This window comes from Mytilus californianus, unplaced genomic scaffold (assembly GCF_021869535.1).
Source record: "Mytilus californianus isolate M0D057914Y unplaced genomic scaffold, xbMytCali1.0.p SCAF_15, whole genome shotgun sequence".
NCBI lineage: Eukaryota > Metazoa > Mollusca > Bivalvia > Mytilida > Mytilidae > Mytilus > Mytilus californianus.
Window position 1 is genome coordinate 24,673,225 of NW_026262637.1, and position 17,053 is coordinate 24,690,277.

Consider the following 17,053-nt stretch of genomic DNA (forward strand, 5'->3'; position numbering starts at 1 on the left):
AATGAATCCTGATATATGCGAGACTTACAGTTAACTACACTGCTTCTTACCTTGCTTGATTACCAGTATACATGATGGCATTCAACTATTTGCATTGCTTACTGGTAATAAATACAGAGTTATTTTCATTTGTAGGTTAGGAACACCCAGAATCTTTGTAGATGGTAAAAACTACTACTAGGGGGTGTTTAAACGACCTCGACTACCCATGAATGTCTTACTCAGTCAGAAAGGTGGTCAAAATGGATTCCCATATATTTTTAAAGCAGGAAGAAAAACATATCATCATCTCTCTCAGAAAACATTGGATCCTGTACTCAAAATTCTTAATCAAATGATAGAACACAGGTTAACCAATTAAATATATCAATTCTTGCAATTAAGCATTCGTAAATGTACATTTTCAGGTGCAATCTAAGAATATTTACACAACAGCAGGGTATAAATGTGTATTTTCAGGTCCAATCTTAGAATTATTACGCAACAGCAGGGTATAAATGTGCATTTTCGGGTCCAATCTTAAAATATTTAACAACACCCAAGTTAACATCCAATACAGGACAAAGTCGCACCATATGGACATTATCAGTACATTTAATCACTTTATTTTTTGCTCATATAAATATACATGAAACCATGTACAATTGTAAGATAACTTCTCAAAATACAAAATGGACAATATTTCGTTATTCCTGAATCTAAATGTACCATCATTGTACATATTTATAATAAATTGTATTAAAAGAACAAACATACAATTATTGCTATTTGTCCTCCATTATTAGACATCACAAAGTTTCCCGTAAAAGTCTGACGTCACTATAGAAAATATCTGACGCCACAATGGAAAAGTGATTGTTGTATGACGTCAATAGTTCAAGAGGCGCAGATTCGTGGGTCAAGCGGCGCAGATTTCCAAATAGCATTGTCTCTTGATCAAAGAATTTCATTCCTTCCTTTTAATGATTAAAGTTAAAAAAAAATCCATAATAACAACTTTGACAATTATCACAATCACATGGGATATTTATTTCATCATATTTTATTTTGTGCTAAAATCTCATGAAAAACATTTGAAACAACTTTAATCATGCAAAGGGTGAATGGAAGGCAGACCATGGTATACCAAAATAAGTTCCATTGATGGCGACAATATCAAAAGCAGTCAAAATTATCTTGCTGAAAGTGTAAGAAAATGGAAATGATAACTTGATAATAGTTTATTTGAATAAAGTGACAAAAGTTTCCTAAATTCACAACATAAACATGTAAGCATTACAATATTGGAAGATATAATAGAATCTGAAAATTTCTACTGACTTCAGCAAAGATTTTTGCAATTTAATATCTTTTTTTTAAACATGATTCTTTCAAATAAGCATTAAAACATTATTCAAATATAAATGATTTTTCTTCCTTGAATACAAATTAACACAGTCTATTTTTAAAGTCATATAAATATATTATTCTGGCTGTTCAATAAGTTATAGATTTCTGTTTATTTTGCTACTGCAGTCATTTTGGCTCCAGATTTCTGAGACAGGTTGATCTTGTCACCCATACTTAATGCCATACCCTGAAACATAAAGACATACAATTCAGAATATTGAGTTTGCAACATTTTCATTGGTACATAAAATCAGTTGATCTTTATCCATATTAATGCCATACTAATTGTCAATTGTCATGTAAATTGGTCAATATGACATTACTAATAAAATATTTTCCACTTATAAGTTGTCATTGCTACAAGTTTATAGGAGTTTATAAGTATTAATATACATGTGGCTTTTATCAGGCTTGATAACACACTAAAATATATCAATCATTCACCCAATATCTTATTAAACAAAAAAAACAATGTGCTACGATCAATATTATACCTATACAGATGTATTTAGTTTTTTCAAAGTATTGTATCAAGCTTATAAGAATTGTTTAAAGTAAACCCAAACAATAGCAGAAAACTAGGGATAAATTTGAGTGGAGGTTATATAAACAACTTTAGAAAATTGGCCAAAGTCTACTGTGACAGCATGAGGCACACTTCCCAGGCCAAAAATAATTAAGACCTTGATTTAACTTGGCTAATAAGAAGCCCTAATCCTAAACATTCACTGTAAACTGAATATTGATATCAACTTGACTTTAGCTTTGGTCCTTATGTTAGATTTATACACAATATATGTTCCGGACTGGTTAAACTACCCTGGTACCTACCTGACTTTTAGCTCTGATCCTGATATGTCCCTGGACAGGTGCAGTTGGTGGTAGATGGACTGGTTTCTCTATACTCAAATTAGCTAGGACATCTTCTCCAAAAATTGACTTGGCATACAAATTAGCAGCCATGAAGCCACATTCTCCTGATAAAGCCTGCAATTGTATAATATAATGGTTTAAATGATGAATCACAGATTATGATTTAATAAAAAATCATTGGTATCAAATCTCTAGATTTCAGCAGTACCTCCCAGTAATGTTCTCCAAAATTTAGAAATTTTCCCCTTAAGAACTGTCTCTTGACAGGGAGGTTCTACTGTGTTGGAAAAAAATCCTTCTCCCTCTTTTCACATTTTGTATAGAAAGCACATAAGATCGTTGAAAACCCTATATGAATTTGTCATAAAACCATATAATCTCCAATTTCTAATACATAGGTTTTTCTTAAAAAAAAACTATATGTTGTTTATACATACATTTCAGTTTTAATGATATAAAATAATCATATGGTCACCGACTTTGTTTTTTATCTAATAATCAATCTGTCACCTAGTGTAAGTGAAAAACGTCCAAAATTGACGTTTTACAGCCTGGAATGCGATGACGTCACGATTAATTCAAAGTTTTGTGGTATTTTTTTACAAAGAACACCACTTTGAATGATGTATACCCTTAAAACGAAGTCAGTGACCCTATCATTATTAACATTATCAAAATGGAAATTTATGTATCTATAACATATAGTTCTTTAAGAAAAATCTATGTATTAGAAATTGGAGATTTGATGATTTTAAGTCAAATTTAAATAGGTTTTTTGCCGATTTTATGTGCTTTCTATACAATTATTCATCTATTTTTAAAGAATTCAATCAGTAATATTTCAGATAATAAATGCATTATTTAAGATTATCAGTTATAGATTTACAAGCCAAAGTTGTATGCAAAATTTTAGAAAAATCTGTGACATGGCCCATTTACTGTAACTTGACCTTAATTCAACTTGAAATATGTCAGTAAAATGATATCTTTTTTCAATTATTTACATGATTTTTACAGGGCTTTCAAATAAATGCAAACAGTTATTTACTTTTGGGAAAAAGGTGTTATGTATATTTGTTGTTGAATTTTTTTAATTGTCATTATGTAAATAATTACTTTCAGTATAAGACATCATGAAGATGATAAAAAGAAACAAGAATGTGTCCATAGTACACGGATGCCCCACTGGCACTATCATTTTCTATGTTCAGTGGACAGTAAAATTGGGGTCAAAACCCTAATTTGGCATTAAATTAGAAAGATCATATCATAGGGAACATGTGTACTAATTTTCAAATTGATTGGACTTCAGCTTCATCAAAAACTACCTTGACCAAAAACTTTAACCTGAAGTGGGACAGACGGACGGACGGACGGACGGACGGACAGATGGACGAACGGATGCACAGACCGAAAAACATAATGCCCCTAGGTGGGGCATAAAAAAAATCAAAGACCTTTATCTATAATAATTGACATATTAGCACTGACCTTATCTGGTGTTAGACATTTCATATTAGTACACTTTATGACATGTTGTAGGAAGATTTGTAAATCAGATATATTGGTGTTGACTGCCACTTTGTTTTCCCATTCAAACTCTGCCCACATCTGTCTGAACTCTCCATCATTACATGACGCAGGTACAATGTAGTCCATGATGTCAATATGGATATCATTCAGGACAACACAGTTACGATCACTTGCAGCTCCACTTACATCATACACTGCAAGATATAAGATAAAGAAAAATGAAGGAAGAAAATAAACATCTTGGCCATTCCCAGCAGTCAAAAATGTATAAAACCAACCTGTTGTTGTTTACATTCTAGTCCTCTGGTCTTTGGTAAATAGTTGTCTCATTGGCAATCATACCACATTTCTTCTTTTTCATACTAACAATATCAAGAGCAGTTACATATAATTATTATTTTAACAACCCGGAAAAGCTGGTCATTTTATTGACAAGATAAAGGTATTTTTAACATAAAATGGAGAGATATGTTTTGAGATAGCTTTTTTTTAAATAAAGAAATCAAACATTTTTATGTCAGGTTATATATATTGAAAGGTTCAAAAGAAATGTATAAAGGGTTTCTTCAATTCAAATTATTTTTTTGGATAATCAATTCTACATGGTACTAGCTAAAAATAAGATTTATCTATAAATGTCAAAATAATTTGATTCCAGGTGCAAAAAAAAAATCTTAATTCTTTCGAACCATCCATTGCAGCATCTCATGAAAGAATTATGCACAATAAAATCCTTTAATTGACCTATACCTTCAATTCTACAATTCCTACCTATATTTCCAAATATTATTCCATTCTCTGTAGATGCTACTTTAACATTAGCCTTGATATTACAGAAGTCATGTGGAGCTAACATCAGTGGTGAAGGTTTCTCTACCAACTTCAGGTCACCTGTAAACAGTAAACAATAAAAACTAATTAGACATGAAGCCTGCTACTTTAACATTAGCCTTGATATTACAGAAGTCATGTGGAGCTAACATCAGTGGTGAAGGTTTCTCTACCAACTTAAAGTCACCTGTAAACAGCCATATATTAAGAAAAAGTCAGAAAAGACAAGAAAACCATATAAATTCACAGAATACCCTGCTAATATCAAATAATATTATCTTATAAAATCTATTAGGAAAAACCTTTAAAAATAACATTTTATATTGCAAAGACCTGTTTCTTAGTAAAAAGTCAAACCTGTTCATGTTTTGTCATCACAATCAAATTATAAATAATAAAATTCATTTCTAAGATTTTTGTGATTACTTTCAGCAGGATAATACTAAACATTTTATTCTTGAAAGGTGAACTAACACACAACTATAATTTTGTTCATATGAACTTACCAAGTGTGGCTAGTTCAAGGGTAAGATTCTGTAATGTATCTGATGTCTGGTTCACAATAAGGACATCCAGAACAATATCAAACTGGTTCACATTCACATAAGCTTCAGCATAAACAGGGTCAGAGAAACCAGTTAACTGGGTTACTTTGTTCAGTTTAGAGGCTCCCATAGGATCTGCATCCTTCTTACTGCTCATTCCCAAGGCTTGGGATAGGGTAAGCTCGAACATGTTCTACAGTGTTAAAGATTTTGTTTATGTACATTCTTTCAAAATATCTATCACTCTTAAAATTTTTAAATTATTGTTTTGATCTTAAAATTGTTAGTACACTACACAATAAAATGCAAAATTTATCGGTGCAATTCACTTGAGCCTTACTGCTAAAAACAAATATAAGCAAGCAAGATATAGTGTGAGCTATGCTCAGTAATGATACTTCAATTACAAGTATTCAGTAAACAGGAAGCTGATTAACCTTGGATATAAAAAATGTATCACACATAAAAGCATGCTCATGTGAAGATTGCTAGCTTCTGAGAGTTTACATAGATGGCCATTACTTGTAGGAATATACTGGTACAAGAATTCCATAAACACGAAGTTGAAGAGGGATGGATATGAAAACACATGGACACTGTATAGCATGCTCATATGAAGTTTGATACTAAATTTCAGGAAACTCTGATTTGTATTACCTGAGAAAAATTCTAAGAAAATTCATGAGACTGATGTATGAACAGAAAGAAATAAGGCAGTATATCCCTTTCCATGTGAGTGGGGGTCAAGGATCCGGAAATTTTTTCACACAATTTCGGTCATTTTGAGATGATTGAAAAGTTGGTGCCCCTTTCAAATTGTCGATGTCAAACTAGATTCATAGCATCAACGAACTTGTATTGCTGTTTCATCGCATTTACTAAGTAAATTTCTAAAAACCTTCAAGAACAGTTTAGAGAAGGCAACAGTTTAAAATTGAAATGATTTTAATGACTCAAAATGGTTAATTTCTCAGACATTGCTTATGTTTCTTTCGATTTGACAAAATTAAAACCGGAAGATTTGCGATCATATTAAAGTACGAATAATTCTGGATTCATTTCCGGGATTCGTTTTGTTTATCAAATTGACAGGAAATCACCAGCTTCTTTTTATTCTATTACATTTAAAAGTGTTTGAATATAACAGATTATAGTTGCACTCGTTTATTTTAGCATGAAATCAATTTGCATTTTACGATTAAATATTTAATTTGCTGAAGACAATTTCACGCATGCGTATTACATAGTAAATAAAGCACATGTGTTACTCATGAAAAAATACTTTTTTCTACGTCAATTAAAGTAAGGTTTATTTTTAAATCAGAATTGATGATTGTCTTTGCTGAAAGTAATTAAATAATGAATATCTTGTCAGGGAATTTTAATTTCTTAAAGATATTATTCTGAGCTTGTGATCAATGTGACCAATTGTCAGGTGTGAATTAAAACCACAGGTAAAATGTGATTAGCGATCATTAGCCAATGTTACCCGGAGGCATTGATATAGATATTAGGAGGGCCCTCAGGATTATCAAACTACTGGACTGGCAGTTTTATTACAGGAAAGGGATTATAAACAAAAACAAGTGATCACAAGTGGAAAATGTTGATTAAGAAACCTGATTTCAAACATTAAGTCAATGAAATGACCGAAATTATTTCTGTTAAAAAATAAAATTTGTCCTAAATCCCAATTACTCGTTTAGGACATATAGCTTTCATCTTAGGACATGACTGGCAAATATGACCGTTTCCGGACACCTTGGTGGGGGTATAATGCATGTAATTTTCTTAATTGAATGAAAAAATTATTTTAAACACAAATTGTACAAACCTCTGTAGCTCCCAGTTCACTCTTGTTTATCAACTGATTAAAGGCAATAGGGTCATCAGCTTGTACTTTAACAGTTTTCCTTTCAGAGGCCTGAAAAATACAATTCATAGAATTTCTAATAAATACCGTTAATGCTTCCCATGTGGTACGAGATCAAGGCAATTGTATTGTTTTTTTTCTATCTCAAATAGAGGTAGGCTGATATTTATAATGACTTCTTTGAATGTTGTAGAGAGTACAATTATTAATTATTTGTACAACTACTGTGGTTTGTAAAAAAAAATCTAGTTTCATTTGATATTTGATTTCAGGGTTTATTATAACATCTTTGTTACGGAATTAATTCTAAAGTACTAGTTGAATATACAAATATATGACAAAAGGTGGTGTTCCTTCTACTCTTAACCTCAGGGAATGTTATTATGAAAAAATTTTAATATCACTTTAACATTTTCTTATACTTGGCATAAATAAATAACCATATCCATAAAAGCTACCTATAAATCTATAGATCTTACCCTTTGCAATTCTTTCTCTTCCTCAACTTTAGAGGCCAACATCAAAGATAGTGACTCTCTACAGCTGTCATTAAATATGTCATTCATCAGAGGACTTCTCTCTGCTAGTACTCTTAAACAGGTAGCAATACGGTCTACATCATCATCTGTCATTGGCTGAAACAAGTCATATATCATCAACATCAATGGGTCAATAACTATGCATTGCTCTAAGTTATTTGAAGAGGTCTTCAGTCCAGTGTAGGAATGTCTATTGTATATCCTCAAATGCAATAGACCTAGCTTTCACATATTCTTAAATTTCTACTACAACTTTTAATTTATAAGATTACATGTCAAATTTTTAAATAGTGGTTGAAAGCGTGAAAATTCAGTGTGAAAAAAATCAGCCAGACTGTATGACAAGATGTCAAACATTGATTGATTTTTGGTGTTTTAACGCCAGTTTTAAGCGCCACTTTTGGGCTATTTCGTGGCGGCCAGTTTTTATTGGTGGAGGAAGCCGGAGTGCCCGGAGAAAACCACCGACCTTAGATAGGAAAACTGACAATCCTAGTCAATTAAGATTGGAGTCGAGTGCACCCGCACGAGTGGGGTAAGATGTCAAACATCTTCCCAGTAAGTTGCAAGATGACTTTACTTTCTTCAAGGAACAAAATATCTATTAGTGTGTCTTATGAATAATCCTTGGTTGTTTAAAATAAAAACCGGTAAATTAAAAAATATCTGAAAAAGTGATAGAGACTAACAATCAGGAGAGATATACTGACACCCAGTTTTCTATTTCCTTACTGCTTGAATTGCATAGGATTGGTGCAATAAAATATTCTATAATGTACCTTTGTTGGTAGACCAGATTTGCCAAAATGTATGATGGACGCCATTATCAACATTGCCTCTGCTACAAAAGACTGTAAAGATAATGTTATAAATCACATTAAAACTAGAATAGTGTTTACTATGCTTTTAATATAAATGATAAAGCAATATTAGAATTAATCTATATATATTCATTATATTGGTTTTTTTTTCTTCTTCAAAGAATGATTACCTTCGTGGTGCTTAATGTTTTTCTTTTAAACATAAGAGAATATAATCCAAATTTATATATTTGAAAAAATACGTTATTTATAGAATAACTATGGTTGCAAGTAAAAAATAAAGTAAATGATGATTATATTCTTTTGGGGTTATGCTTCTTTAAAAAACAGTTAATTGTGGAGCGAAAGTGTATTACTATAAAATAACTCTTGTATTATGTCTATGCACTTCAGTGTTTATTCAATTAAAAAAACCTTGTGTGATGCTTGTTAACTGTTTTTTTCCTTTAATAAAGATGTCTGGAACTCAATAATTGATGTCACATTGAACTGTGATGAAAAGATATACTGGAATGCATAATTTTGCTTCCCCCCTTAAAAGTTGCAAATAAAATGCTCCGCTGGGGTGCAGCTTGATACGACCGCAGAGGTCGAACCCTGAACAGTTGGGGCAAGTATGGACACAACATTCAAGCTTGATACAGCACTGAATTTGGATTGTAATTAAATATTTGACACAGCATAGGTTTCTCACACAGAATGAAAGTGGTCTAAGAACTTAAAAATTTTTAATTTACCTATTCAAACCATATCATTATTATTTGCTTTTATATATAAATCAGAAATAACCAATTTAAAATGGAAAATTTTAAAGAAAAAAAAAGGAACCCCCCCCCCCCCCAATTTTTTGAACCCCCTTATGATTCATCACCCCCAAACTCAATCCCAGCTTTCCCTTTGTGGTATGGTACCTTGCAGTACAATTTCAGAGAGATCCATACACTTGAACACAAGTTATTGTCTGGAAACTAGAAAAATGCTTGTTTTTTGGCCCCAAATTCCTAAACGTTTAGGGCAATTACTCCCAAACTCAAACCCAGCTTTCCCTTTGTGATATGGAACCTTGCAGTACAATTTCATAAAGAACCATACACTTACACACAAGTTATTGTTCTGAAACTAGAAAAATGCTTGTTTTTTTGCCCTTTTATGGCCCCTAATTACTAAAATTTTGAAGGAATAACCCCCAACATCAATCCCAGCCTTCCCTTTGTGGTATGGTACCTTGCAGTACAATTTCAGAGAGATCCATACATTTGAACACAAGTTATTGTCTGGAAACTAGAAAAATGCTTATTTTGGCCCCTTATTCCTAAACTTTTTGGGCAATTACCCCCAAACTCAATTCCAGCTTTCCCTTTGTGATATGGAACCTTGTAGTACAATTTCAAAAAGATCCATACACTTACACATAAGTTATTGTCATGAAACTAGAAAAATGCTTGTTTTTTGCGCCTTTTTGGCACCTAATTCCTAAAATTTGGAGGCAATTAACCAAAAATCAATCCCAGCATTCCCTTTGTAATATGGAACCTTGTGATACAATGTCAGAGAGATCCATACACTTACACACAAGTTATTGTCATGAAACTAGAAAAATGCTGGTTTTTTGCCCCTTTTTTGCCCCTAATTCCTAAAATTTGGAGGCAATTACCCCCAAAATCAATCCCAGCATTCCCTTTGTGATATGGAACCTTGTGATACAATGTCAGAGAGATCCATACACTTACACACAAGTTATTGTCATAAAACTAGAAAAATGTTTGTTTTTTGCCCCTTTTTGGCCCCTAATTCCTAAAATTTGGAGGCAATTACCCCCAAAATCAATCCCAGCATTCCCTTTGTGATATGGAACCTTGTGGTACAATGTCAGAGAGATCCATACACTTACACACAAGTTATGTCTGGAAGTTACAAAAATGCTTATTTTTGGCCCCTTTTTGGCCCCTAATTCCTTAACTGTGGGTACCATAACCCCCAAAATCAATCCCCACCTTCCTTTTGTGGTATTGAACCTTATGGTAAAATTTCATTGAGATCCATTCACTTTAACTAAAGTTAGAGTGCGAAAACTAATGTGTCTTCGGACGACGACGACGCCAACGTCATACCAATATACGACCACAAAAATTTTGTGTCGTATAAAAAACAAAAACAACAAAATAAAAGCAACAACCCCCTAAAAAACCATGATGAAGTTTTGAAGTGTCTCCTAATATATATAAAATCCATTAAATTACTTACATTTTGTCTCTTGACATTTTCAGTACACTCTATAAATCTAAGAGCAAGTTTAGTAAGAGTAGTGGCTAAAGCTGCTCCTGCAAAGAATTCACCATCCATCAGGTATTGCCTCATTGGTGGTCTGTTTGAAAGAGTAACATTGATTCATTATATATTCTTACTCTATTTTTAAACTGTGATATTGAATTATTTTTTCATTCTAATTGTGTTTATATGGTTTCTCCTTCCCTAATAGAAAAAATACAATAAAAATAGTTGTCTGACTTTATATAGAAGTATAAATGTAAATCAAAATTTGGATAATTTGTATCAAAGATTTAGATTTATCCTAGCAAAATATGCATAAAATGAAGAATCTGAATAAAATCCTTGGAATGTTGTTTTTTACTAGCCTTAATTTGTGTAGAATTTTTTTTTAAATATGTTTGTGCAATTTTAAACAGTCTGTACGAAACAATATGTATTACTCTTCTTTTTGTATAAGGCAATTTGGTTTTAACAGAAGGAGAAAAATTTAAGTATATGCAAGGTATAACATATCGAAACAGTAACCCAACATTAGAAAACACAAAATATTGATAGGTCAACAACTGTTTTCAACATTGAACAAGTATCCATACTAAATGTCAAGACCTTAATTGCTGCAAGTTCAATTCCATGATAAATCAAATTTAATAATTTGGATGTGGTACAAATAAATATAATGGCTTAAAAAAGTAGTTTATTGCAAGGAAAATTTGTTTTTCTTTATCAGTTTTAAAATTCTATATCCTATTATATAATCTTATAAACATAAATTGTATGTACCTTTCTTCCTTTTTGGAGACAGTAGTAGTACTGAATGCACTCTGAGTAGCGTAAGTGCCGTCTGCTGTTACTAACTTCTGTACAGAACTAGTGGTCTGCATCTCATCTTCTTCTACTTCACCAGCAGCTTTCTTAATCTCATCATCAACGATAGGTATCTAAAACATGTCATACAAAATGTTATGGTGAGGATATGTGCAAAGTCAACTTAAAATACTGTGGATTCATTTATTTTGGTTGGTATCAATTTTCATGTATTAAAAGGAAGAATTGTGTATTTTTATGGATACTTGATTTCATTGTTTTGCAAAAATTTGCTTACAAGCCAATAAGAAATTTGTGTTTTGTTGGAACAATTAAATTTGTGGTTTGCGTATACTCATGACATCCACTGTAAAGGCTGCATGCTTGTTGGAATATTATGACACAAGGTTTATTTATATATATAAAATAACCAAACATTGTCTCAAAATATAAATTTGCCGAGCATTTCTATCCAGTTTTGAGCCGAGTACAAATAAAATTTATATTTCGAGACAATGTATGGTTATTCTTTATATACTGCAACTCCTACTACTCTTCCAAATGAAATAGTTAGGGTAAAAATCATCATTTTTAATTTGGAGCAAACAACATAAAATTCCGCAAACCTGTACCTTTTAATGACGTCATAAATAAAACTCTACGGATACGCATTGTCACTGTCATAAACAAGGCGATATACGGTCAGTGACTGTATAACACAAATGATTATACGGTCAATGCAATTTGACTGTGCAAATAGCACAGCTGCAGTATATACACATATTTCCAGTCTGACCTACCTCACCAAGAGATTGTCTTATCAAGGTCATTACACTCTGTATATCTTCAGAGTTGGTGCAGTACTCTCCAAGAATCCACAAAGCTGCTCTGTGTATTCTAACAAAAATATAGGAATTAAGCATAAATTAATGCTATAACTTGAGAATATTGTACGTAAAGTTTGAAAAAAATATCAATAAATTTGAAACTTATAGGTTTTTGTGTAATCAGAAAATATATTAAACTCAACTATTTCTTTTAACAATAGAATTCCAACATTTAATAGCTGAAAACAAGAATGTGTCCATAGTACACGAATGCCCCACTCGCACTATCATTTTCTATGTTCAGTGGACCGTGAAATTGGGGTCAAAACTCTAATATGGCATTAACATTAGAAAGATCATATCTTGGGAACATGTGTAAACAGTTTCAAGTTGATTGGACTTCTACTTCATCAAAAATTACCTTGACCAAAAACTTTAACCTGAAGCGGGACAGACAGACGGATGAACAAACGAGCGAACGGACAAACAAACGGACACACAGACCGAAAAACATAATGCCCCTAGGTGAGGCATAAAAACATATCTCTTATATGCTTATGTGATTTTAATAACTTAAGTGTCCTCAATAATCTTATATATCATCATAGAAAAAAAAATCTAAAGTTTTGAACAACTTATAGATATGACAAGAATAATAAAAGTCCTTTATCTTACTTCAATACTTTGACAGATCGGAACACCAGAATAATAAAAGTCCTATATCTTACTTCAATGCTTTGACAGATGGGAACACCAGATTAATAAAAGTCCTATATCTTACTTCAATGCTTTGACAGACAGGAACACCAGAATGATAAAAGTCCTATATCTTACTTCAATGCTTTGACAGACAGGAACACCAGAATAACAAAAGTCCTATATCTTACTTCAATACTTTGACAGATCGGAACACCAGAATAATAAAAGTCCTATATCTTACTTCAATGCTTTGACAGATGGGAACACCAGATTAATAAAAGTCCTATATCTTACTTCAATGCTTTGACAGACAGGAACACCAGAATAACAAAAGTCCTATATCTTACTTCAATGCTTTGACAGATGGGAACACCAGAATAATAAAAGTCCTATATCTTACTTCAATGCTTTGACAGATGGGAACACCAGAATAATAAAAGTCCTATATCTTACTTCAATGCTTTGACAGATGGGAACACCAGAATAATAAAAGTCCTATATCTTACTTCAATGCTTTGACAGATGGGAACACCAGAATAATAAAAGTCCTATATCTTACTTCAATGCTTTGACAGATGGGAACACCAGAATAATAAAAGTCCTATATCTTACTTCAATGCTTTGACAGACAGGAACACCAGAATAACAAAAGTCCTATATCTTACTTCAATGCTTTGACAGACAGGAACACCAGAATAATAAAAGTCCTATATCTTACTTCAATGCTTTGACAGACGGGAACACCAGAATAATAAAAGTCCTATATCTTACTTCAATGCTTTGACAGACGGGAACACCTCTAGCAGTTTACTGTTGATGACTGGTCTTAGCGATTCAAATCTCTGAATGGCTTCTCTTACAAATACAAGTACATCAAGGGCAGCTAACTCATTCTGATCACACAGGAATTCAATCAGCTGAAAGTTAATATAATTTCTGATGTTTTAATTCATAGCCATTCAATTAATGATATTATCATTCAAAACAAAGTTCTTTACAATTCAGAAAAAAAAATATGATTTCTTTTTAAAACTTAGCTTACATTTGGATAGGATATTTTTTCAAACGGTATATGTACTTTTCAACTTGAACACATATTGCAACTATCAAAACAGTCCTAATTGATAATAATTCTGGGTAAACACATCCATGACACCTCTGATGATAATCTAATACTTCATGATTTAAATTTTGACTTACCACAGGAATAATAGTGATAGCTATATCTGGGAACTTGATGCTACACTGATGAAGTGTTCTGACCAGGATTTGACGATATTTCCCAGTATCTTCATGTTCTACATTGTTTGTCTTCACAACTTCTTTTTTCAAAACCAAGACCATCTACAATATTGAAAGTTGTTGTTAATGATTCATTTAATTTTCTGCGCAATGATAATGTTCTTTCATGCCTATACAATGGAGGTACTCAACAATGTTGGATTATGCATTCATTAATGTTTGTTTGTTGTTACTGTACATACTTAATGAAACCCTATGCACACATGTTAAAAAATATATCAATTTCTGAAACTCTAGGTATTTGTTTTGGGAAAGACCTCAATTTTCATATGAAAACATATTAAACTCTAAATACTGCTAACTTCTATGTCTGTTTAAAGAAAAATCATGCATGCTTTATAGAATGATATCAATAAATTTCACATCATAAATTAAGCAATATCATATTTTAAAATGAAGAAATTTCAAACTTTGTAAATATTAAAGATTATCTCCCTTGACATACCTCTTCAATATTTCTAGAGGTAACCAGATCCAATGCTAAGCCCAGTGTTTTCTTCCTAACTTCCAAATCTGGTGCACTCAATACTCTCAGTATATCCATTACCAATTCCTGAAAGTAACAATTTATATGACTTCAAATGAATACAGCCAGAAATTGACAATAAAAAATAAAGCCAGAAATTGACGATGAAAAATAAAGTGTCATTACCACACTTTTTCTCACAACTGACCATCATTCATTGAATATCTTCATTGATTTATATTTTATTATGGTAGAAGACTGGTTGATTAACACATCGCTACCCATATTATCAATACAGTCAGGTCTAGAACATGTTATTCAACATAAATTATGAAAGAATAGACAAGAAACTTTTGACCTAAACTGGAGAAACACAGATGGTTGGGCTGGGTGAGAAACTAAAAATATCAATTACTCATGGTCCCTATATGGCCTACTCTAGATCTTATCCCTTAACTATCATAGTTCTTGGAATGTTAAAACCTATTTGCAAATGGTCACTATATGACCTGCTCTTTTCCCTAAACTATCATGGGTCTTAACTGTGTAGAAAACAAATTGCTTTCCAAAAGATTTATAAGTTTCGAATAACACCAAATGTGCATTAAATATTTCTATTTTTAAGGATTTCAAATTTTTGGATAAACAATTCTCATAGTTTGAGGACATCAAATTTAATGGTTTTATTGTGTTTTGAAATACTTGCTCATTAAAAAGACTAAATATATAATATAACTTCAGTACAGAAAAGCATATAAACAGTATGTTTATGTAAATGCCTGACATGTCATATTCAGGGTACAGCATTACAGATATTCCAATATACTAACAGAATTTCATATACATAGAAACAGCTAACAAGAAAATTCCAAATTACTGATTAATCCATATACATAGATTTTTACAAAGACAATACATGTACCTGTAAAACTTTCTCATGAGCTGGCACCTCTCTGAGTGCTATCAGTCTGTCCAAAACAATCAGTTTCACATTGTTGTCACTCTCTTTTACAATTAATTCAATATAACAACTGGCTGCAGCCTAAAACATAGCAATAAGACATTTATATTGCACAAGTATTCTATTCCAAACTTTAACACTTGCAAGAATCTTTATTTAAAATAATTTTTCATCAATATCTATTTTGTTCAAAACCTAAGTCCTCAAAAGTTATCACACTAATGATTTAATAATGTTTCCGGTACATTTTGGCAGTTAAATTACTGCATTAAAGAAAACTATTGAAAGATTATTTCACATTATATCATACTGGCATCACAATTTTTTTTCAATTTTTGGTCAGATCAAACACATCGACAGATTCATCAACTCAACTCAACTATCCTCTTCTTTCCTGTCAGTCAGCTAAATATTTAAGGCCTGATCTGCAGATTTATATTCTTCAAAAATTTGTTTTAATTTAACACATTATTTCATTTAAGTGCAAAATTTTCATGAAGAAATTTTATAACATATTTACGAAGAGAATTAAATTGGGAAAAATAAAAATTTGTTTCTGTAAATATTTCTGAGCACTTCTTGTAAGGGAGATAACCATTTACCTTAACAGCAGTAGGAGCACTTGACAGTGTAACCAGGGTACCAGCGGCTTCATATTTGACAGCAGGACTAGAAGAGTTCAGAAGGTTATAAATGCATCTGATAAATCTGGCTCTTTCTGATGGATTAGCATGGCAAACCTAAAAGTTAAAAAAGATAAAAATTTATGTTTCACTCCATTGCAAACAGATAAAATGCTACATCTTTTGTTGTTGTTATGATTGGGGTGGGGAGTTCTTACTTCCGAATTCAATTTATAAATATTCAATTTGTCATATATATCAGACCAGTATACGACAAAATATACCAAAAGTAAACAATCAGGAAAACACAATATCATTTAGAAAGAAAGCAAACAGCATTTTTTATATATGAAAAATATAAACACAAGACCTTTGAAACTATTTAATGTTTTTACAAGTAAATAATATAATTGTGAAAAAAATCAATCATGCAGAACACAATAAGCATAAATACAAACTGTCAAATTTAAAAATGAAAGTAAATTTTACAAAAAAAAATAATTATCTTCCTGTAATAGGGTTTATCTTGCAAGTTCAATACTGTGTTCTGTTATCATTGGAAATTTACACATATAAACACTGGGACTTTTTTATCACACATCTGAGCAAACATCTGATACCAATCAATATGGTAACAACCATTTTTTATATTTTTATTTCTAGTATTTTAATCAAACTCTGTTTCTATATTGCATG

General features: G+C 31.7%; 1 protein-coding gene across 2 annotated transcripts in view; it reads right to left on the minus strand.

Moving 5' to 3' along the window:
- Positions 1-1,205: 1,205 nt before the first annotated feature.
- LOC127725728 (coatomer subunit beta-like) overlaps positions 1,206-17,053 on the minus strand; it is a 35,927-nt gene continuing 20,079 nt past the window's right edge. For both annotated transcript variants that reach the window (XM_052232920.1, XM_052232919.1), the window contains 16 exons: positions 16,337-16,474; positions 15,696-15,815; positions 14,753-14,860; positions 14,206-14,349; positions 13,777-13,922; positions 12,280-12,376; positions 11,456-11,613; positions 10,649-10,769; positions 8,363-8,434; positions 7,524-7,679; positions 7,006-7,095; positions 5,133-5,364; positions 4,567-4,686; positions 3,754-3,989; positions 2,221-2,376; positions 1,206-1,576 (listed from right to left, as the gene is read on the minus strand). In XM_052232920.1, coding sequence (XP_052088880.1) covers positions 1,499-1,576; positions 2,221-2,376; positions 3,754-3,989; positions 4,567-4,686; positions 5,133-5,364; positions 7,006-7,095; positions 7,524-7,679; positions 8,363-8,434; positions 10,649-10,769; positions 11,456-11,613; positions 12,280-12,376; positions 13,777-13,922; positions 14,206-14,349; positions 14,753-14,860; positions 15,696-15,815; positions 16,337-16,474 — 2,172 coding nt within the window. In that variant the 3' untranslated portion in view covers positions 1,206-1,498. The remainder of the gene's footprint in view (positions 1,577-2,220; positions 2,377-3,753; positions 3,990-4,566; positions 4,687-5,132; positions 5,365-7,005; positions 7,096-7,523; positions 7,680-8,362; positions 8,435-10,648; positions 10,770-11,455; positions 11,614-12,279; positions 12,377-13,776; positions 13,923-14,205; positions 14,350-14,752; positions 14,861-15,695; positions 15,816-16,336; positions 16,475-17,053) is intronic.